General features: G+C 37.9%; 2 protein-coding genes across 2 annotated transcripts; one reads left to right on the top strand and one right to left on the bottom strand.

Moving 5' to 3' along the window:
* Positions 1-3,728: 3,728 nt before the first annotated feature.
* On the top strand, positions 3,729-7,710 carry LOC308705855 (uncharacterized protein; the record flags this gene model as incomplete). The annotated part of the gene is made up of 3 exons (XM_081391122.1): positions 3,729-3,820; positions 5,506-7,098; positions 7,698-7,710. The coding sequence occupies 3 exons, from the start codon at positions 3,729-3,731 to the stop codon at positions 7,708-7,710; spliced, it is 1,698 nt and encodes a 565-aa protein (XP_081247248.1).
* A 4,988-nt stretch (positions 7,711-12,698) lies between these two features.
* Positions 12,699-22,537, bottom strand: LOC308705853 (uncharacterized protein; the record flags this gene model as incomplete). The annotated part of the gene is made up of 6 exons (XM_081391120.1): positions 12,699-12,754; positions 12,894-13,014; positions 13,133-13,296; positions 13,566-13,716; positions 16,922-18,160; positions 22,529-22,537. The coding sequence occupies 6 exons, from the start codon at positions 22,535-22,537 to the stop codon at positions 12,699-12,701; spliced, it is 1,740 nt and encodes a 579-aa protein (XP_081247246.1).
* Positions 22,538-23,124: the final 587 nt, after the last annotated feature.

Raw genomic sequence — 23,124 nt, 5'->3', positions numbered from 1 at the left:
GACATCACAGTAGACCTGGCTGTGACAGTTGTGTTTTTTTGTTTTTTTCACAGGGGACTAACACCCTTGGCAACAAACAGACTGAGGGGAAGCCAATGAGTGAATCTGGTAGCACATTGGGACAAGCTCTTGGTTATCTCAGCCTGTTTCTGAACTGTGGAAAACCGCTGGGTACAGTCTCCAACAGTGTCTCTGAAAAAGGCCACCTCGTGAGATGCATCAAGCATCATCAACCCAGACTTAGAACTACCCCATGTTTTTGGCCTTCCAAACATGCAGGGAAGAGGCGGTCTGCAATCACCAAGGGCAGTGAGAGAGGAAAAACTTTTTTCTGCAGATGTTGGTGTGTTTGGCTTTTCATAATGGCGCCAATATGCTTCCATACTGCCAAACTTTTTCACACACATCCGGCAGCCACGGGGGCGGGGGAAGGTGATTACGCATCGCACTGCGCCCCCAGAGTAGCCCGGGAAAGTGTGGCTGTCAAGTCTGAATCTGATTCAGCATGAGCACACACACCATTACAGTGGAACTCAGCATCATCTTTATTTCCAGAGCGTAACAGCCCTCTCTCCGATGCAGTAATCCCAGTAATCCCATCCGAAAGCTGCTAGGCATGCAAGACGGTAAACGTGGCCATCAAACTCGATGGCACACGGCACGCTGAGTGTTCAAGCCCTCATGAGAGAGGCAAGACGAACAACATGCCGACGTGGTCATGCTCTCATGGGAGAGCATAAACCACCCACGAACACAGTGTCAGCATGTTTGCGACGCCCTAGAGGAGTGAGGGGCCTGAGGAGGTGGTCTCGTCGGGGAACGCTCACTGTAATCCTCAGATCACCAGAGCTATTAGCCAAATTAGCCCTTTTCTGGTGCACCAGGAGAGGAACTAGACAAAGGGACTGAATGACATCTTGAAAAAGATGCAGTGTCAAACCGTGTATCCTCTTTCAGAAAACCTCTCTCTCTAGTGCTGAAGCACCCAGGGATGACCACGGCTACACAAACGGGACGATAGCTGTTTCTAACATTCTAAGCTGTGAAAACAGCTGTTTTGCTCTCTGTGAGATTGCGGCCAGAGCTGTAACACCAACACCAGCTTAAGGAGGCATTCTCCTGAAGAAGCAGACACATCTGAAGTTAAAAGTTGAAGTTAAAACACTCTCAGATAAGATTGCACAGCAGGAACAGCATTCACCACTTGGCTCCGAAGCGAAAGACAAGGATGCGATGCACCTGCTGCTCATTATATGCTCACGCCGCGATGCACAGCAGCTGGTGCAATTATCGCATGCCAATGTGCATTGGCTTGTTTAGTTTCACTCTAAGTAGTTAGGCTCTCGCAAGCGATCCCCATTCGTCAGTCTTGACTTGCATGGTAGTAACTGACGAAGGGGAACAATTGTTTCGCATTCGGTGTGAAAGGACCTTAAGACACTTTAGTTGCTATGATACGGAATATCTGCTGAACTGTTACTAGCATCTGATTTCACAAAAAGTTTGTTTCTGAATATAAAAATGTCAAAACAATGTAAAGTACTTACTTGTTTTGGATGAATGTGCTTGTATTGTCATCTGTTATCGTTGTAACAGAATGTGACGGTTGGGTCTTTGTCCTCCGCTGTGATTAGATGGCTTTGTAAAAAGTAACAGTGATTAGCACCATGTTTTACCCAAATTTCCATCTCTCAGCGACCAGAGAAATGCTTTAAAACTGGGCAGCAGTGGCTCAGTGGTTCATGTAGGTTGTCTACAAACCGAAAGGTTGGTGGTTCAATCCCCTGTTCAACCTGACCAAGTGTCGAGGTGTCCATGAGCAAGACACCTAACCCCAGCTGCTCCCGACGAGCTGGATGGCGCCTTGCATGGCTGACACCGCCGTCGGTGTGTGTGAATGAGTGAGTGAATGTGAGGCTATGTAAAGCTTTGGTGGCCATAGGTCTGTGAGAGCGCTATATAAATGCAGTCCATCCATCCATTTAAAACATTCTGCGCTTGTTTTGAAAGAATTGAGAAATTACACTAAAAACACTTTGGTGGACAAGCGACCTTAATGTCACATTTATTACAGAAAAGTTATCCAATGATTACAGTTTGTTAGTTAGCTATAAAGTACTCCAGAGAAGAGCTAATATCACTCAGCCCTGTTAATACTCAACACTGAATGATACATTTGGGGGTATACTGTAAAACAAGAACCAATTATTATTATTTTTTCACTATGGTAGACTAATGGCAAATATGCAACCTTTTTTTTTTACTCAAATATACCAAATAAAACAAATACAATGCATGGAATAAATTACTGCTTTCTTGTTTCTTCTGTGTGTAGATCATTGACTGGTTTGTTCAGATTTGTCTGGCTCTGCAGTATCTCCATAAGAACAATGTTCTCCACAGAGATATAAAACCACAGGTAGACATTGACTAAGGTCATTTAATCATTTATTAACATGAAAGGCAAATGTGTTTATGTGTTCATGTGATGATTTATGGTGTTCTTCTAGAATGTTTTTCTTACTGAGGATGGTTACATCAATCTAGGAGATTTTGGATTCTCAAAAGTGCTGCAAAGGTGAAATTAAATAGTAATAGGATTTTTGAAGAGATTTTGTCAGTTCCATCCATTTGAATTTACATGTTTGATTTTTCTTTTTAAGAGCTGATGAATATGCAACATCGAGTGTGGGTGCAGCGCTCTATGTCAGCCCAGAAATCATTACAAAACACAGACACAATTCAAAAAGGTATGCTTTTTATAAAAGATTATGTAATACATACATTGAGGCCTGGTTTCACAGACAATTTTAAATTAAACCAGAATTAGGCCTTAGTTCAATAAGGAGGTTTTAACTGAAACAACACCAAACTCAAAGAACACAGGGCTTAAATACACAGAGTATGGCAATAACTAACATAATGGGGACAGGTGTAACCTAATTAACAATCAAGGAGATTAACTAGAACACAATCTAGCAGGCAAACAGGGAAAACTAAATCAATGCAAAACAGAACATTGATGTGACACTATATCAATTGAAGTAACTAACTCAATTATACTGACTTTGTTTAGTGACATCTGGTCATTGGGATGGTTGCTTCATGATCTCTGCATGCTGGATGTGTGGGTGAGTCTATATATATATATATATATATATATATATATATATATATATACATACATATTTAAGTTAATCCTATGGCTCAATCAATTAACTTCAAAGTGTACAAACAAAGATAGCATTCCTAACCTATTTTAAGATCTTGGTAACTGCTATGGAGGAAAAGTTTGCCAAAAGTAAATATTAGTTTGCATTTGCACACACAGAAATCTTCTTTTTTTTCTCTCTGCATTTCTCCTCTTCTCTAGCTTGCTTCTTAATATGTGTGTATCATAAGTCTGAAATTCTGTCCTACAAATACTGTTGGCTTTGCTTAACAAATTGCCTTTGTTCTTCTATGGCAAGCTACTTAGGAGAAAAGTGTCTGAATTATAAATTCAGTCACATAATTAAAGGTCTTAGTTTTTAATATATTTAAAATGTTTATGGTAATAATCTAGAGGTTAATCAGACTTTTATTTTTCCTTTATCTGACAGTCAGACATCCTAGAGCGTCGCTTTCTACATGCCAATGGCTTGAGAGGAACCATACCCAAAATCTCAAATAGGTACTCAGAAGATCTAAAGGGATTAATCTGTCAAATGCTCAGCCGTGACCCTCATATGAGACCTTCAGCTGATGAGATTCTGGCAAAACCATTCCTGAATAATGCAGTACAGAGAAATAGGAGGATTCCAGATGCACTGCAGCAAAGGTACTTGACTTCCATCAATAACTTTAATGAGGCTTATGACATGCACTATAGGGACTTTAAGACTGTAGTTAGTGAGTGGAAAACAGCAATAGATTCACTAGCACCATAACTGCACTATAGGCAGTCTGACAGGTGCAGTGATCGGAGCCGCTGGAGTAATCACTGTTTGGCACCGTTCACATTTGGAGCATCTCTGATTGTAGCAGGTGTTGGGATTGGTGTTGGAGTTAACTGTTTTATTGTTTTATTCACAGAACAACAAGTTCCTGTAAAAAAGGACTACCAGAAGCCATACCGGCTTATAAATAGGGTGGTTTATAATTTAATATTATAAATAGAGTTGCAGGGGGTGTAACAGGTGCTGCATTCAACATTACCAATACAGTAAAACAAAAAGCACTCTGTGAGAGGTTTGAAAAAATTCAGCAGGACTACAAAAAAGCAAGTGAACCGATTCTTAAGTCACTCAAAACACTGAGAAAGTTACTGAGAAAACTTACAAGGTTCCGTGATTTTGTCCGTAGCTCAACTCTTGATAATGTGCAGATGTCATGGAGAATAGGCAGAGCCGCAGTGGCAGGTGTCACAGAGTTCGTGACTCTTGGAATGTTGGCAAGTTTCGGCAGAATTGCTGTTCAGTCTGCCGGTGTCGGGCGAGCAGTAGCCGCAGCTTCAGGAGTGTTGAGTGGAATCTTAGTCATAGCTGACATCGCCTTGTGAAAGATTCCAGAGAGATTCACCGGATAAGACAGGGAAGAGTAGATGATCCAGAAAACATCAAATCCCCTGTACTCAAAGCCATCGCACAGATGAGGCAAACACATACAGAGCTTTGCCAGGTCTTGAATTCACACATCATATAAATTATATATCCGCTAATGAATTAGTTTTTGTAATACCTGAACGTTTGATCACACTATTTTGTGTCATCATAATGAATTAACTGCAAGGATCGTGAAATGTAATGCTTTAGCCTGTTACTGATACGTGACTTTGTCAAAGGATTTGGAGAGTTAAAACTGCTCAGTTTTACGTTTAAAACAATCGAACATAAAATAAAATTTGAACGAACCCACAGTATTAGAAAGTAATGGGTATATATGTTTGTGCAATACTAGGCTCTACTGTATTTAATTTCACTGCCATAGACTTGGTCACCAGACTTGAGAAAAATGTTACTGAAGTACAAACAAAGTGCAATATAACTGTATGTGTACAATAACTATATATATTTGCTTACCTGTCTATTAAAACACATGCGAGAGCGGAGTCTCTGTCGACAGATCAAGTCTCGCAATCAGTAATAGCGAACCATGATGACTTAAAGACACAACAGCGGCGTGCGAGATATTGTATCATAGATATACAGTACATACATGGAACCTCGTTAGCGGTTTACGAATAGCGGTCCATTGAAACAGCTGCTAATGAGGAATCTATGTAATCTATAGTTTCTACAAGCAGAAACTGAGGATAGCGCGAATATTGCGTAATTTATATTAATATCATAATATTATATTATACCCTTTAAGTCACATTAATATACTGTAAATAATAATCAGTGTATGGAAATTAATTTAAAATAAACACTCCACTAACAGTATAAAGTCACTGTAAACCAGAAAATATAATAAATAGCTGATTTAAATAATATGTTGATGCTAAATCAATTCTCTCTTCTGTAGATCACGTCATGATGCCACACGGATTAATCCAGGTCCTCCAGCGCTTTATCGTCTGAACACAGAAAGAAAATATTTTGATGGGACTGATAAAAAGGTCAGACAGTGGACATATGGAAGAAGAGACAGAAACAAGCAGAACAAAGTCATCCTGATGGTGGGAGAAACCGGCGCTGGGAAAACCACCATGATCAACACCATGATCAACTACTTACTGGGAGTGAAGTTTGAGGATGAAGAGTTTTATCAAATCACAGAAGAAGATGAACATCAAGATCAGTCACAATCCCAGACGTCTGAGATCACTGTTTATGAGGCGTTTGCTGAAGAAAACCCAACATCTCTGACCATCATTAACACTCCAGGATACGGAGACACTGAAGGAGACGAGAAAGACAGAGAGATTGCTGAGAATCTGACCAGATTATTTTCAGATAAGGATGATGGGATTCATTATATTGATGCAGTGTGTTTTGTGATGAAGGCGTCTCAGAATCGACTCTCTGGAAAAGAGCTTTACATATTTCACTCAGTTCTGTCTCTGTTTGGTAAAGATATGGAGAACAACATAGTGTTTCTTCTCACACAGTCAGATGGAGGACCTCCAACAGCTGCTCTCAATGCCATTAACACTGCAGAAATACCCTGCAGAAGAGACGAAGACAATAAACCTGTTCACTTCTTATTCAACAACCGACAGAAAGAGAAAAGAGACGAGCAGTATGATCATACCTACAGATCAGCCTGGGGAATGGGAAAGAGAAGCATGAATGAGTTCTTCAAACTCCTGAAAGAAGAGAACAGAAAAAGTGTTGAGCAGACATTAGATGTTCTGATAGAGCGAAGACGACTTGAGGCCTGTGTCTCTCATCTGATAGACCGAATAGATCTGAAGGAGTCAAAAATGAATGAATTGACTCAGATTCAGGAAGCTGTTAAAGAGAACAGAGACAAGATTGAGAAATGTAAAAACTTTCAGTTTACAGTGACGAAAGAATACAAAGAAAAAGTCTCCACTGTAAATGAATGGTGGTGGAGCAGTAAGGCAACCTGCTGCTCCGTCTGTGAGGAAAACTGTCATGAGAAGTGCTGCTGCTGGTGGGTCTCTCCCAATAATCTCTCACAGTGTTCAGTCATGAGTAACGGCCGCTGCACTGTGTGTTCAAGAAAGTGTCGTCACAGCAATCATGTCAAAGAGGATAAAAAATATGTGACGAAGACAAAGACAGTCACAATGACATTTGACGAGCTCAAACAGGAATATGAACGCACTGGTGACCAGAATGAAGCCAACTTTGATAAAAATAAATGTAAAAGTCTTAAGAAAGAAATTGAAGAGTCTAAGAATAAAATAGAAGAACAACTGAAGAGCGAACTGGAGAAGAATAAAGAAGAAAAGTCCAAACTGCTGTATGAAGCTTATATGACCATCATGAGTCTGTGTGAGATCGCATTAAAAGCAGACAGCGCTTTCACTCTTCTACATCTGGATTTCTTGATTCCCAGACTGAAGGAGGAGGGAAAAGATGAATGGATGAAGAAGCTGGAGGATCTGAGGAAAGCTGGAGAAGAAAGGAAAAACAAGCGGGCTTTACAGTATGTGTGGGAACATACTGGGCAAAAAAATTCAAAAATTTTCAGTCGTGGTAAAAAATAATATACAGATGGTGGACAACCAGAATGCCTATTACCGCCGCGCCAGCCGCCAAACCAGCCGCATTTCAAAGTCGTTCCCGAAATGACCGCCAGGTGGCGCAAAGGGACATTGTGCAAAACAGCAGCGTATTTTAAAATGTGAGTTAAGCAGCACTGCTGCTAATTTCTCCTCTATTGCTTTATCTCTTTCTTCTGTCTGAATAGCAGAGAGCACTTCTTCCAATTCCAAGTCTTCATGTTCATCTGGAAGGCTTGGGATTTCAGGACTGTCTCCTACTGTAACTATTTCAGGTTTAAAATCACAGTAAGAATAAGCACCATGCTTTCTATTTTTATGCGATTTAAATGTCCCATAAATGTTTGTCGTAAATGTACAATCTTTGAACATACAGGAGATGGTTTCATGGGATTTAAGATGCAGATTTATGTGACTGAAATATTCTTTTTCATTGCCAAGTTCAGTGAATCCACAAACTTGACATCTGAATGTAGCCAATGATGATGTTTGCTGAGATGAGTCTCTGTTATGGACTCTACAGAGGTGTGATCTAAGTGCATTCCATGACTTGAGTGTACATGGACAACTAGTATATGGGCAAGGATATGGGTGCCTACACCCATATTGAGGATGTTTTAACCTATAATGTTTTAGTAACTGACATCTAGTTGAGGTCTTTGAACCGCAACCTTTGCACTGCCACATTCAATATCTGCAACAAGCACACACACCACCAAATAGACAAAACAGTGATTTCAGTTTTTTTTTTAAACTTCACTTGAAAACTTTAGAAAAGTTTTACAAATAACATACCATATGACTTAAAATAATAATAATTTTAAAAAATTTATATAATCTGTTAAAAACAAATGATCACTACTGATAATTAAAATTAAACGGGATACAAACAGAAACAAGCTACTCAGAACTTACAAATGAAATGGTCACGCAAGAAACAGTATTTACATTAGTATATGTTGCAGATCTTACCTGTTGTGAGTAAAGCACCTTGGCAGGAACAGAAAACACACCTTTCATTAAGGACCTGAAAAATGGCAAAGGATAAAAACAAACAAAACAAATTGATAAAGACTGTGTAATTGAATTAATCTGAACTGAAAACTACAAACAAATAAAATAATCACACTTTTGAATTTTCATTGAAAGTATCACAACCACTGTTATTACATGGCTTGGTTGAATTCTAATGTAGAATGCGGTCTGTTATGGGATAATGTATAGCGAAGCAGTTGTTATAGCGAATACCACCCCACCTCGCTATACATTATCCCGCTTATTACATGGCTACCTACCAAATAAATCAATAATTTGACTCAAAATATTGATTTAAAAAGGAGTTTATTGATTTAAAAACGATTGTATTGCTTCCGCTAAAGAAAATAGTCCATTCCGTCTCTGAACTGCGTCCATGGCAACGCTCTGTAATTCTATTTATTAAACGTGTAGATTAATTTACAAAACATTACATATAGCATTATACATGTTGCGTTCATGATATAAAAAATAAACATACTAGTAACTTATAACTTTTAAAATGGAGTGAACACGGAGCAGTTTTTCCGTGAGCGGGAATGGAAAACCCGGAGTGGAGTTGGAGCGGAGTGATTAACAGAACCCCAGAGTAGAGAGAAGAACGTGCTTTTAATCCACTCCAGGCTTTGATCACACACCCCTCAGCAGGGTGAATTCGATTACACCTAGTCTATTAAAATTAAAATGAAGACATTTATTACACTATTTGAGAAATGTAATCCTATTTACAGCCTTAAAATGATGAAAAGTGAATATAAGACAGAAACCCTGCAATTGATGGGGAAAAATCCGTCGTTGACTCGCTCCAGTTAACGGAAATCCATCGTAGCGACGGAGACTTTTAATCCATGAACTAACTTATTTCTTATTACTTTTCGCCCAAATAATGGAAATATGCAGCGGACCAATCTGCCCCACGTGGCTAAGATAACGTTAGCATGCTAACTTCAGCATGTCTAAAACGCTAGAACTCTCGAAAACTAAAGCAGGCCAAAAATAAAAAACATATCTCTTAGAACAAATAAAAAAGATTGATACTGGTGGAAAAACAAATATCCTCCTACCTTTACCAGCCGTTGAAAGTATAAGACGTCCCTCTGTCAAAACTAATCGAAGAAAAACTTCACAGGGAGTCACTAAAGTGTGCTGAGCTTTGCCCACGTGTAGTCTGATGCGTCTTGCTCTTCTTCTTCTTTGGGGTTTCATGGCAGTTTGCGTCGCACTATACTGCCACCCTTTGGATGTAAGAATTTTGTACTTAACATACATGGATTGTGTTTAGACAACGCGTTAGGATTTTGTACAGTTAAGTTGAGACATAATTACGTGGACCTTACTAGAAAAATACATTTAAAGTCAATAAACACAATTATTATAAGTAAACTGAATGTAAATATGTTATGTAAAGCGCACAACCTTCCTAGTTCATTTTTTTGAGTGTACGGGACGACTTCAGTGGTCCAGCCAGAGCCCAGACTTGAACCCGATTGAACATCTCTGGAGAGATCTGAAAATGGCTGTGCACCGACGCTCCCCATCCAACCTGATGGAGCTTGAGAGGTTCTGCAAAGAAGAATGGGAGAAACTGCCCAAAAATATGTGTGCTAAGCTTGTAGTATCGTACTCAAAAAGACTTGAGGCTGTAATTGGTGCCAAAGGTGCTTCAACAAAGTATTGAGCAAAGGCTGTGAATACTTATGTACATGTGTTTTTTTGTGTGTGTGTTTTTTTTTTTTTTTAGTTTTAATAAATTTGCAACGAGTTCAAACTAACTTCTTTCACATTGTCATTATGGGGTTTTGTTTGTAGAATTGAGGAAAAGAATGACTTTAATCCATTTTGGAATAAGGCTGTAACATAACAAAATGTGGATAAAGTGAAGCGCTGTAAATACTTTTCAGATGCACTATGTCTTGGTTATAGTAGCAGCATATGTTAGGTAAGGGTTTACTATATATTCTGGGTTTTCATGATAAAGTAATTTCTAGTTTGGTTATCAAACTTCTCAAGAAAAATCCTGCTTTATTTCTATCGCGATGTACTTGCTATTCTCCAGTGATTAAGCATGTTGGGAATATATTGGGGCTTTTTCTATTTAGAGTAGAGTTTTTGTTTCTTAATGTTTTGAGAACTAGGATTAAAAAGGAAACATGTAAGGCCAACATGTTTGTCTTTTTGTGTATGCCAGTCTTTGTGAGTGTCTGTGATTTATATGTATATTTTCCCTCTGCAGTGTAATTGCAATTAGGGCTGTCAGTTTTCTGGAAAATATAAATGTATTTGTCATTCAAATTAATGGTCAATTAAAGCATTAATAAGAATAATTTGGACTGTGTTTTGGTATAATAATACATGTTATTTGTAATGCACCTTTCTTATACACAAAGTGCTACAAATAATATAAAAGTGTATAATATCAAAAACCACAGTAACAATTACACATTAAAAACTTGACAAAAAATGTCTTGAAGTTTCTTAAAACAATCGTAAGAATGAGCATTCCTAACAGAAGCTGGTACCCAGCTAACAGGGAACATTCTCATAACTTTTACTAACGTTCTGTCAAGGTTCTCTCAAAGTTATGAACAAATGTTCTTCCAGTAACATTAAAAGAATGTTTGTTTAACGTTATCTGGTCTTTATATAGGACAAGTGGTTTGGAGAATGGATGGAGTTACAATAAACAAAGTGAGAATCCTTTACGATTTGATTTTTAATATCAGGCTTCTTATTTGAAAAGGAGGTGGAGTAAACAGGTGGTGCTGTTCAGATTCACATGATACAGTATAATCAGACATTCATTAGTGACCATGCAGGATGTGATCAATGTAAACAGGATTTCATTTCAATGTTTGCATAACTTCCTGCTGATTTCAGTTTCTTTTTTTTAAATGAAAGCATGTTTTATCAATTAAAATAAAAATGTAAATAAATAAATAATTTCAAACATACAGTAAGACATTTAAATCTTTAATTAGGCTGTTTAAAAAATAAAAATCTTTAAAAAAAAAAGGTTCAATGAAGTTTTAGATAAAACTCAAGAGTTCTTGACTTAATGTTAAAGAACCCTTTATGCCAAAAAGGTTTTTTATAAGGAGAAATGTCTTTAATGATTGCGTAGGAATGTAATTTTAACTTTCACACAGTGAAGCGCCTGACAGGAAAGTTCTTATGAAGTGTAAGAAAATAATACATTGGTTCATACTTTAAATGCATTCAAACTTTCATATTGCATACAAAATTGCCAAATGCATTACTTTATTAAAATTCTAATCAAGTAAACAATGTGAATGATTTATGCATTATTCTGTCTTTAATTCCAAAATTCATTTTCTCTCTCATTTTTGAGGAGGCACTGCCTCACTTATTCTTTGATCATAGAAACCATGGATGATTGTGTTTCTATCAGTAGGTTTTCATATCAAGGATATCACCAGAGAAATAATATTTAGAAAATATTGAAAAATGACCTGCACCCCTGAAAGGTATATTTCTTAACCTATTTTTTTGTAATCCTTAAGGTGTCTAGTAAAGGAATTTTGATGTTCCCCACACAAATTATTGTCCCGTATGTGATTTTCTTTGTATCATATTTTGTGTCCGTGCTTGATTTTCGGCTGTGAAAAATGAAAACTTTAAATCTACATAGAATCTGAACAATACATCCTACAGACACGATCCACCCCATTTTCCCTTCGTCTTTACATGAGGAATATATATGAGGATTGTCATGATTAGATGATGTATGGCGCATTAAAACTCAAATAAACGCAAAAAAATGTAAAAAATCTGTGACATTGGATCACTGGAACGCCTTCCCTATGGACCCTATTGATATTATGTTTTCTAACTTTTGTATTTTTATGGTCTTTAAGATGTCTAATAAGCAAATGTTGATGATCCCTACTTGAAATATTGTCACATGTTGGTCCAAATGAACATCTTCCATAATAAAGAGTTATTATTCAAACCGTTATATTGGTATTATATTTATTGAAACAAAACAGAAAACCACTCATATAGTCAAATATGTGTATATATAGGGTATAACAAATCCCCATTAGAATAAACTGAAATAGAAAAAAGTGATTCTAATCAAAGGTCAAAAGGTCAAGGGCAATGATGTCTATTCATCATACAGTAAGTCTTCATAATCGATTTCTTGCTCCTCGTCTTCTTCACCATCTCCATCCATCTCCTCAACTGTTTCCTCTAGCGAGTCAGTGAGTGAAGTGGGGACGATAGGTCCACAAGACCACACTGGTTCCAGGGTACCCTCTTCGGTCTTTTCCCAGCCTTGGCCAGGATCATGGGGCTTGGGACACCAGAATATCGGTGTGGCTGCTCTCTTGTAGATGGCCAGACGGTGGTTGACATGGTTGATGTGTGGGACCAGGTTGTCTCTGCAGAGCCAGGACAGATCCACCTTGGATCTGGTGGTAAGCGTCTCATCCTCTCCAGTCATTTTTTTCACGTTGTTCACAGATTTTCAGCGGGTCTGGCCATACATTACACATGTAAATGCCTCGATGTCCTCCACCACATCTGGCTCCACAGACCACTGATCACCAAGTTTTCTGAGGACATAAATAATTATAGTATTGCAAAGTCACAATGTATCAATACCTATGTTCAGCATTAATTGCCATTACATGCTACAGAATATCTGACTAAAAATACTCACTTGAGGGCTGCACAAGGCGTCTTGTCTTCTCACACTTCTCCAAGTCAGCATCACCAGAAATCATGAGGGTCAGGAACCTCATGAGATTAGATGGGAGGAGGTCATCCAAGGACATCATCAGCTGTGGGAGGCCAAGGAAGAGAATTTAACTCTCTGTATGTCTTCTTGATTGTACCACGAAGAAGAAGGGCCACATCTTCATACTTGTCTGTGCTCCCAATCTTATATGCATGTCTCACTGCATCTAAGATGGATAAGCTAGCACTGAATATCAAGCTATGGGTGATACAACCCTTCAAATCTGCTGTGACCCTAGAAATGCCAATCCCCTCATGCTTCTCAAGTTTTCTCTTCAGTTTCTCACTTCTGTACTCGGGATTGGAGAAGCCATTTCTCTCCAACTCTTAGGTGTAGACAAGACGCAGTGATGCAAGCCGCACAATCTTGTTCTGTCTTATCACTTGATCTTGATCACTTGATCTTGAATGACATCAAGTACAGCATTAAATGACATCTGATGTGCAGCAGCCATGGTAGTCTGCTCTGTTTCACTGACGGTTGGTAGCAAGGGCTTTACCTCGGGATGTGATATGCTTTGCATATTTCAGGTTGCAATAGATGACTTGCGACATGACTGATGGTAATTTGCTTCTCTCGCAAAAAGGTCCTCACCTTGCACCATGCGATGTAGACGGTGAAGTCCAAGTTCAAAGGCTTGAGGCGTAATCTGTTTCCATGTAGGCTCCTTCAATGCTCCGTCCTTAGCCTTATATACTGGGAACTTGATGCATCGTTCGGTCTTTCCCAATACTTTCACTTCCAGCTTTCCACAGAAGACACACTCTGGGGGGAACAGCTTGCTGTTGAAGCTTGCTGAGATGTCACAGTAGGTCTTTCCTGTAAGCGTCCCTGGTTCTTTGTAAACTTTTGGTTGCAGGCTCGATGTTAGCCAGTTGTTTCTTAATTGGCACCTACAAGACTCTCTGGAATGAGATTACAGACATCCTCCATGCGAAACGGCAAATCAAGAGCTTCTTGGAGACGTCTATCACGAATGCTGTGTAGCAGAGCCAGCTTGTCAGTAGCAGACCCTTTAATTTTAATAAGTGGTGTGAAATCTGCATGCTCAAAGCAATATACATGTAAAATACAATTTTCAGGACCATGGTCTTTTGATTTGACACCACCATCTCTCTTGGATTTCTTTGTAGCAGGATTGAACTCTTCAGACTCACTATCATTTTCTTCCTTGTGTTTCTTTGACTTAGGCTTTGACTTGGGCATGATTAGCAATGAACACCAACTAGCCAATTAGCTATTATAGTATAACAGTGTTGACTTTCTTTTTCTCTAATGTCTTCAGCTTCAAACTTGGTAGAGGAGTATATTTTTCAGACTCACCATCGATATCTCCCTTCTCTTTTTTGACGATGATTAGCATGCATCAGTTTTAATTTCCCAGATTATCATCAATCATTTTCCGTTTCCCAGATTGTCAACAACGTTGGCTGTTAGTAGAGAAGGTGGGAAGATGGGCCGGCACTGATACAGTGTGGCACTGGATTTCTCCAAACAGCTTTTTTTGTATTTTGGGATTGCTAAATCTGGACTTTCTGATGGCCTTCAGTGTTATTGACTTTCGACCACACTTATTGCTCTAAGTTTCAAATTGATTCAAATCTAAGTTAAAAACTTGGCACAATATTTTAAAGTGGGGAATATGTTTATCAGACACCTAAAGCATTACAAATATATAACAGTTTGAAAAAGACATTTGTCATTACATAATGTACAGTTAAGACATTATGTAAATGTTCTTTTTTGCTTTTTTGGAAATCCAGGGTGGCAACCAATATAGCCAGAAAATACATACATGTGACAATATTTCAGGTGGGGATCATCAAAATTTGTTTATTAGACATCTTACAGACTGTAAAAATACAAAATATAGAACACATATTAATAGGGTCCATAGGGGAGGAGTTCCAGTGATCCAATGTCACCATTTTTTTACATTTTTTGGTGTTGGAGTTTTTATGTACTATATATCATCATCCTCATATCTATCAATTCTTCATGCAAAGACGAAGAGAAAATAGGGTGGATTGTGTCTGTAGGATGTATTGTTCAGATTCTATGTAGGTTTAAAGTTTTCATTTTTCACAGCCAAAAATCAAGCACAAAAGATGATACAAAAAATCACATACGGGACAATAATTTGCGTGGGGAACATCAAAATTTCTTTTCTAGACACCTTAAGGAAAAAAGTGGGTTAAAAAAATATACCTTTCGGGTGCAGGTGAACACCTGATTGATCCCGATTGAATGATCAGTAATATAACTAACCCACAATTATTATACAGTATATGTAATTATATTACTGGTTTGAGTGGAGGTTCTTGCTTGATCAAATGAGCTTAATAATAGCATCATTTCAAATTATGTCCTCATGGAAACTAACTTACTGCTGTTGTTTATAGAGTTGTGAGTATTGCTTTGTTTAATTTCAGAAATTTTTAAATGTAATTAGAATATTGGAAGTGGAAATTTTACGAAGCTTTTTGGAGATGAACAGTTTGGTCCAGTAGAGATCATAATGACAATGAAGGAGACAGAGAGACACAGTCAAAACAAAGAGTTTATTGAAGACAAATTATGTATCCACAATGCTAAAAAAGAGAGAGACAGATTACAAATGTGTTTGGGACATGAACTAAATTAAACAGTCACTAGTAATTACAGGCACACGCAAAATCAATTTAACACAAACAGGCTCAGAAAGGTTAGGATTAGCAAAATCATGTATTCATAACTATAAACCTTAAACCTTATATGTTACCTTATACCTTATGAATTTAGCAATTGTAAGTAAAAATTAAAGTAAATCTGAATAACTACATTTAGTACCATGACCACTAAAAAATGAGTACACTAAAAAGTTAAGGGAACTCAAATAATTTGAAGAAACCAATTAAAAAACAATAAATGAGTAATCCACTAAAAACGCATGCATGCAACTATCACTGCACTATTGCTTTTAAAATGAAGAAGCATGCAGCTTAATCAATACCAGATCCCACATTAACATAATAACAGATAATAATCCTGCGCAAAAATACACAAAATAACTCTCCTTTACTCTCCTCATACAATCTGTGGCAAAGAATTCTGGGAAAACAGATTTCCCTGTTTGTATGATTAATTGTGTCCAACTTGTGTTGAAATGTCGTTGTTAAAGATGAAGAATATTGAGGATATACTGAGTATATTGAAACTGATCAATATAAAAAAAAAAAAAATTGTCCTTAAATATGTTAATTGAAATGTAACAAAAACATGAAGCATATCTTAAACATACAATTTGTTTGTGCGATGCAAAATGTTCATGAAAATGGATATGAGAAAGGATAACACGTGTACATTTTAGGTCAAATTAACTGTTGGATTTTTAGCTATTTAGTTTGGTATATGTCCAAATCAAGCAATCACTGAAAGATTTTTAGAGTGTATGTTTAATAATGCTGTGTCAAACATTGTGTTTTTGCAGTGATTGAACATTGGAATTTTGAATGTTTTAAAACAGGAAAACTTCAAAAAAGCAAAGAAATGCAAAAAGACTAATGCATGTTCACATAGGAAAACAATGGAAAACCTGTTCAGACAGACACAAACACACCTTTGAATAGACACTTATTTATATACACAGCAGTAGCTGAATTTCCCAAACTTAACTATCAAAAAGCAGTATTGCAAATGTGCTTGGCCACATTTCTGGAGAGAAACAACCAACTTACAAGAATGGATAATTCACTAATGATTGGCATCGCTGAGTCAGTCAATGGAAATATAATGGAAGACATAATAACTGCTCAAATTTTCACAAATTTTCGGGAGTACACAGTGCATGTCGAATGTTCTATAAAATATAAATGGAGATACTGAATTTACAACAGCAGTTTGTTGTATTTCAATCATAATAAAGAATTCTATTGAAGCTTCTTATAAACATTAAAAGGCAGTTGTTCTGCCTTTCTAATAGCCCCTTTTGCATTCTCATAGGTAGCTTTGGCTGACATCTTAATGGCGTCACACACAGAATCAGCCTCTTCTGCTGCTTTGTATCCAGTGATTCCTCCTCCGACCGCTCCTGCAAGAGCTGCAGTTCCTAATATGACGCCTGCAGCGATTCCTGTACCAGCTGCTGCTCCAATGCCAGCGCCTGCTGCAACTCCTGCCTCCGCCACTACTGCTCCTGTTACTATCCCTGCCTCCACCGCTGCTGCTGTAGCTCCGGCTGCTACTCCTGCCTCCACCACTCCTGCCACTCCTGCCACTGCTGTAGCTCCGGCTGCTGCTGTTCCTGCTCCTGCTGCTGCCACTGCTGCTTTATCTGCTAATGTGCTTGCAGCAGTAACAGTTGTGGCTATTGCTTTAAATACTTCTGTGAATTTAGCCGCTTTCAGTAAAGCCACGACAGATCCCACTGCGACGCCGATGCCCATAAAAGCACCAACCAGAGTCCCTGTAGCCACTCCTGCAAACCTACTGAGATATTTATTATGAACAATCTTCTTCGCTGCCTCTCGCTTCTCCTCTGGAGTCAAAAGAATAGTGTCCATACCATTCATCTCGTCTTGAATGTCTTCCTCTACTCTTGACAGCAGCTCATTGGTGTAAGAGCCGTTCTTTTGCACCATCTTGTCGATGGTCTCCAGCATATTTTTCACATGAACTTTGTTCCTCCTGTAACCCCAAAAACATTTTTTCCAGTGTTTATTGTCAATGACGTGACAGCGGCCTCCACATTTATTGACAAGCTCCTGCAGTTTTGGACTCTTCTTCACAAATGCCTCGATGGTATGACCTTCTAGATCTTCACCATGAGTGAATAAAACCACTCCATGTTTAAAGGTATCCTCTCCATAACATTCAACTATTTTATCCAGAATCTGTGTTTCCTGTTCTGTGTACCTTTGAACCTTTGGAACGATGACAAAGGCATCAACAGCAGGAGCACATTCAATAATGGATCTAATGATCTCAGATTTGATGATTTCCTCACTAAGACGTGTGTCAAAGATTCCAGGTGTGTCAATAACTCTGACTGTTCTTCCACCAACCGTCGCTACTCCTGATTTACATTCAGCTGTTAAAGATTCAGGTGAACATTCAGTTGTGAATATATTTCCACTGAGAATTGTATTTCCACTGCTGCTTTTGCCATCTCCTGTTTTTCCAAGAAGAACCATTTTTCTTGCAGGTTTAGACTATTTGAAAAAGACACTCTGGTAAGTAAAGATTGTTTTGAGTACTGATAATATATATATATATATATATATATTTTTTTTTTTTAAACCTATAGCATGTTAATACAATTTAACAGATTTGTTTGTAGTCTTATTTTATTAGCACTGTTCTTACCTTTCATTATGCGTGAATGAGCTGAATATCTGCAATGTCGGAAATAATATTCAGGACATTATTAACATTATTGTTACATTATTGTTGTTTTTCTAAATTGCTTAGACACTAAAATCAAGTCAAATATCCTAAAAAGCATAACAATCTCAAAACTATAAACACTATTTTATACTGTATTATATTTCACACAGGTTGCAAACACAAATTCAGCATGCTGCTCATGGGGCTCAAAGTGATTTAAAAGGAAATTTCTTGATTTATGTCATTGAAGGATTGAAACATGCATTGTCTGAAGAAGAAAAAGCTATACAAATAAACATGAACTGAATTATGAGTCTTTTGAAACTGGAGTCTAAATTATCTTTGTTCACTTTAGTTTTGAAGAGACTATTTGATTTTTAACCTGAGGAATGATGTGTGTTTATAATAAGTAGTGGAGTCAAACGTATGCAATAGGCCTGTAATGTTTTAGAATGCAGTAAAATCAACAACAACAACAACAACAACAAAAAACACAGTCCACAGTCCAATAGTCCCAGTCCTGGCCGTCTGTGCCACACACACACAACAAATATATTTATTTATCTTTGCTCTATTGACATTATATAGAGAATAAAAGAAGCCACAAAAGGAGGCCAGAGTTTCTCTCTCATACACATACAGACAAAACTTATTTATACAGCCTCAGGCCCAAATCAGGGTTTTTTTTTTTTTCACGGTGTCTTGACAACCACTGGACTACATAATGTACTCGTCACTGCATTAAAAATCAGCATTAAATTACAACCACCTGTTGTTGGGCTCATTGTGTTCTCATTCATCATCGAGCAAGGATACGTGAGTATTGCGTTTAGCCTACCAGCTATCAAAAACAACCTACAACTTTAATTTCTAATGTGATTAATGTAGCATCGCTCGCACTGTTTAGTTTTTCGTTTGATTTTTCTGCTATTTAGTCTCATTCGTTTCTTTGCTCCTCTGGATTTGTGGATGTTTCCCCGGTGACACCTTTCGGCTACTGTCCTCCATACAGACCCGGTTTTGTTCATTAAATGTTCTGATCTGCCTTTTCTTTTTATGTTTTATTTATTATACTTAAAATAAATTTGTATATTCGTTTTTTTTCCACAAATGGTATGACTTGGAAGTGCAATTTGATTATATGCAGTTTTAATAAAGTTGAATTAACGAAACCTTCTGTCATTTTTACTCTTCAAAGTGTAGGCTACACTTGCAGGTGTTGATAGCCCCATTAAATAATAATATAGATAAACAATAAACGATAAAAAGTATATAATTATGTAACAAAATACACCATATAAAAATATTGTCAAAACGTTGTCTCTCAGTTGCTGAATGTCGCGCAACAACGTTGCTACAGCCCTGTCACGTCTTACAATTCTACGTTGTTACAATGTTGCGAGCACGTAGACAGCGACGTTGCCATAGCAGAAATGCAACGTGCCAGAGACGTTGCCACAACGTAAATGTGTTTGCTGGGTAACAGCCTGTAACTGCTATCTACAAAGCAAACAGCATTTCACTTGCACGTTTGAGTAATAGACAGTAAATTAGAATAAACACATACAAAAAGATGTAGGCTACATAATAAACAGAATAAACACATAAAAACTTACGTGTGGTAGCTGGCCTGTAGCTGGTCAGATAAATCTGCGTTGACAGCTTGGTTTGATGATATTTTTTTTATTATTTCTTTGGCGCTTCTGGCTGAAGTCCGTAGTACGGATGTGGACCGTATCTGCAAGACGACAGTCAAGCGAGACCCAACGTTCGCACTTTTCGTAATCGTAAAACGGACCTAAAACGGAGCTCAAACAGACCTGTGCTGTAAGGACCTTATAGCATCACAAAATGTTGCTGTATAGTTTTTAAACACTGATAATATTGCTCAGCTTAATGAAAATGCATTTATCTCATGCTCGATAGAAAAAAATGCAGAGACAGGTATGTTGTTTTGAAAATGTTTATTCCACGGAGATCTTCACACAGTTTGAGAAAAGTATTTCGGATGTGGTCCACATCAGGTAGTCTCTGTCAAAACAGTGTTGGCTCAAATCCGTTTTGCAGATATGGGCCAGAGCAGTTTTTAGGCATTTTTAAATGCAGTCGGCTCAGATATGTATCACAGATTCGGGCCACACCAGTGTAGCCTATGTGAAAACAGTATCGGCTCAGATTCATATTGCAGATCTGGACCAAATCAGTGTCAGACACAGCTAATGTCTTTCGGTTACCTATGGGAAAAGTGATCTGGGCCAGATCTGTAAAATGATATAAATACTGAACTGATGGCAGTTAGAATGTTTAAGCTGAAACCTCTATCTGGCACGGATCTGGTTCACAATCAGAAAACGTATCTAAGATAGAAACGGAGGCAAGGGGCTTAAAACGGATTCGGGCCAAATGTAATTGCTATCTGGGCTGCTACACATAATAACCTACTACAGTAATCATGATGTTTAAAACATATACATGCATATGTATAATTATGCCATTATAAAATATATATTTGTTTATATACACACTATAAATGCATTTATTTGAAATAATACATTTTCCGCTTAAAAAAAAAAAAAACGTTCCGTACCCCTAAACCCACATAATAAAGATGGACAGTGTCATGGAAATTTGCACAAACTAAGCATACGTTCCATACAATTGAGGTATTATCGAAATATCTAATTTTTAATAATGAGTGATTATTTAACAAGGCAAGTAAAACGGTCAGGGTTATTTTAGACACACACACACACACACACACACACACCTCTGAAGGTATAGGAAAAGTCCTCAGAACCGCATCACTCGCAAGACCGAAACCTGCATTGGTGTGTAACGGAGTTTAAATAATGCTGTTAAATTCTTGCATTAATTGGGAAAACTCGACATTGGCTGTTGCGTCCCTTGCATTTGTGTGCGTGATATTAAGGGCGGAGCTACGTCACCACCAGCAGAATTTCACATCTCTCGGTGCTGGTAAGTCGCATCAATAAGCGCTGCGTCATAAAAACTGAGTTTAGATTGTTTTCAAGTGTAAGGTTGGTCTTTTTAACTACACACAAGTTTACTTCATGTGCCTGTCAGTCCCTAGTTCTGTCAGTCGAGTCAAATGTGTTATTTGCGATGATGAAACGTGATGAGTGAGTGAGTGAGTGTGTGTGTGTGTGTGTGTGTGTGTGTGTGTGTGTGTGTGTGTGTGTGTGTGTGTGTGTGTGTGTGTTAACCTGCTTGTGAACTCCGAATCTCTGATTTCATTTAAGATCTGTGAGCAACACTGATGCGTGATGCACTGCCTTTAACCAGCTTTTGGTCCTGTTTGTCCCAGGTATGTTTTATATTCGGATTTGTCATGTTCTGTGTAAGAATATATTAGTCGAACTGAGTGTTAGCATTATCACATGTGCTATGTGCTCTCACGTGCACGCACGTGCTGAACTGTGTAACTGCGCCATTTTAGGTGGCCGTTCTTTTCCTTCTGTATTACATTTTATACAAAAATATACAAAATGATGGTTGCTTAAATTTAGTTTCTCTGTATTTGTGAATTTATGAGAAATGAGAACAGAGACAGTGATTTGTACTTTATTTTTTATATTTTAATGTATTTTTTTTAGTTTAATTCCACTATACGATCACTTTGTAAAAATGTATATCCAGCAGAGTTTCACATCTCTCGCTGCTGATCTATGAGCAACATTGATGCGTGATGCACTGCCTTTAACCAGCTTTTGGTCCTGTTTGTCCCAGTCTGTCTGTTGCAGGCTCAGTAAAGAGATCTCGAGTAACCATCCACCTGCTCTCCGTGTGATTCCATCCACACACAAACACACACTGTCACATTGGTGCCGTGACTCGTTGTTTCTTCAATCAAGATGTTTCCTGAAGCGGCCGAGGGTTCATCTTAAAGCTTCCGCTGGAGTCAGGTGGACATAATTTTGCTCAGGAACAGTGTTTTTTTTTTTTGAAGAACTAAAAAAAAAAAAGAGACTATTTTTTTCATTCAGTGACTGCACTCAAGCAGTTTGCAACATTTGCTAAGGACAATTTGCTATAGAGACAACAGCACATTTTATGTTTTTGATTTATTGTATTAATTTTTTTACAAGTACTGATATTCATTATGAGTGGTTTTGATAATTATCACACTCCAGTCTGTGGTAGTAAAGGTAGAGGATGGGGTTTATTGAACGTACCAAAGACATTACAGTTCAGTGGGCCTGGTGTACAGAGTGAAGCTCATGTAGCCATAGACAGTAACACTACTAATTCAGACCCATTAGTTTGTGAGGGCCTATCCACAAGTTATGAATCAGTTACTTCTAGAGGGCAGCAGGGTGTGTTTTCGTCTACTCCATACCCTAACTCACAGCCACCAAATGTAATCACTGCAATGACTGACATAATCAGCCAAGTTGGTCAGCAAATTGCTGATAGCATTGTCACCAGACTAAGCCCAACACGTAAAGTTGACGCACATTTAGTTGACAATTCTTCCAAAAATGTGACTGCAGATGGATCAGCTTCACAAATGCTGGACCTGATACAAAGCCAGTTGTCCTTTTCCAGAAATGTGAGAGAACCTCCTAGCTTCAGGGGAGAAGTTTCTGATGCTGTTGACTTAAATGAGTGGATAGATATCATGAGAGATTATATAAAACGCAATAATTTGAGGAAAGAGCATCAAGCGGAGGAGATTATGGCCCATCTAAGAGGCAAAGCAAGGGATGTGGTCAAGTTTGGCATAAGAAACTGTGACATTGACATTGTGCATAACCCTGATGCAATCTTT

The sequence above is a fragment of the Scardinius erythrophthalmus genome, assembly GCF_964197995.2.
Source record: "Scardinius erythrophthalmus genome assembly, chromosome: 2".
In the NCBI taxonomy this organism is placed as follows: Eukaryota; Metazoa; Chordata; class Actinopteri; order Cypriniformes; family Leuciscidae; genus Scardinius; species Scardinius erythrophthalmus.
The sequence above is the reverse complement of the archived record's forward strand: the minus strand, read 5'-3'. Positions and strand labels throughout refer to the sequence as shown.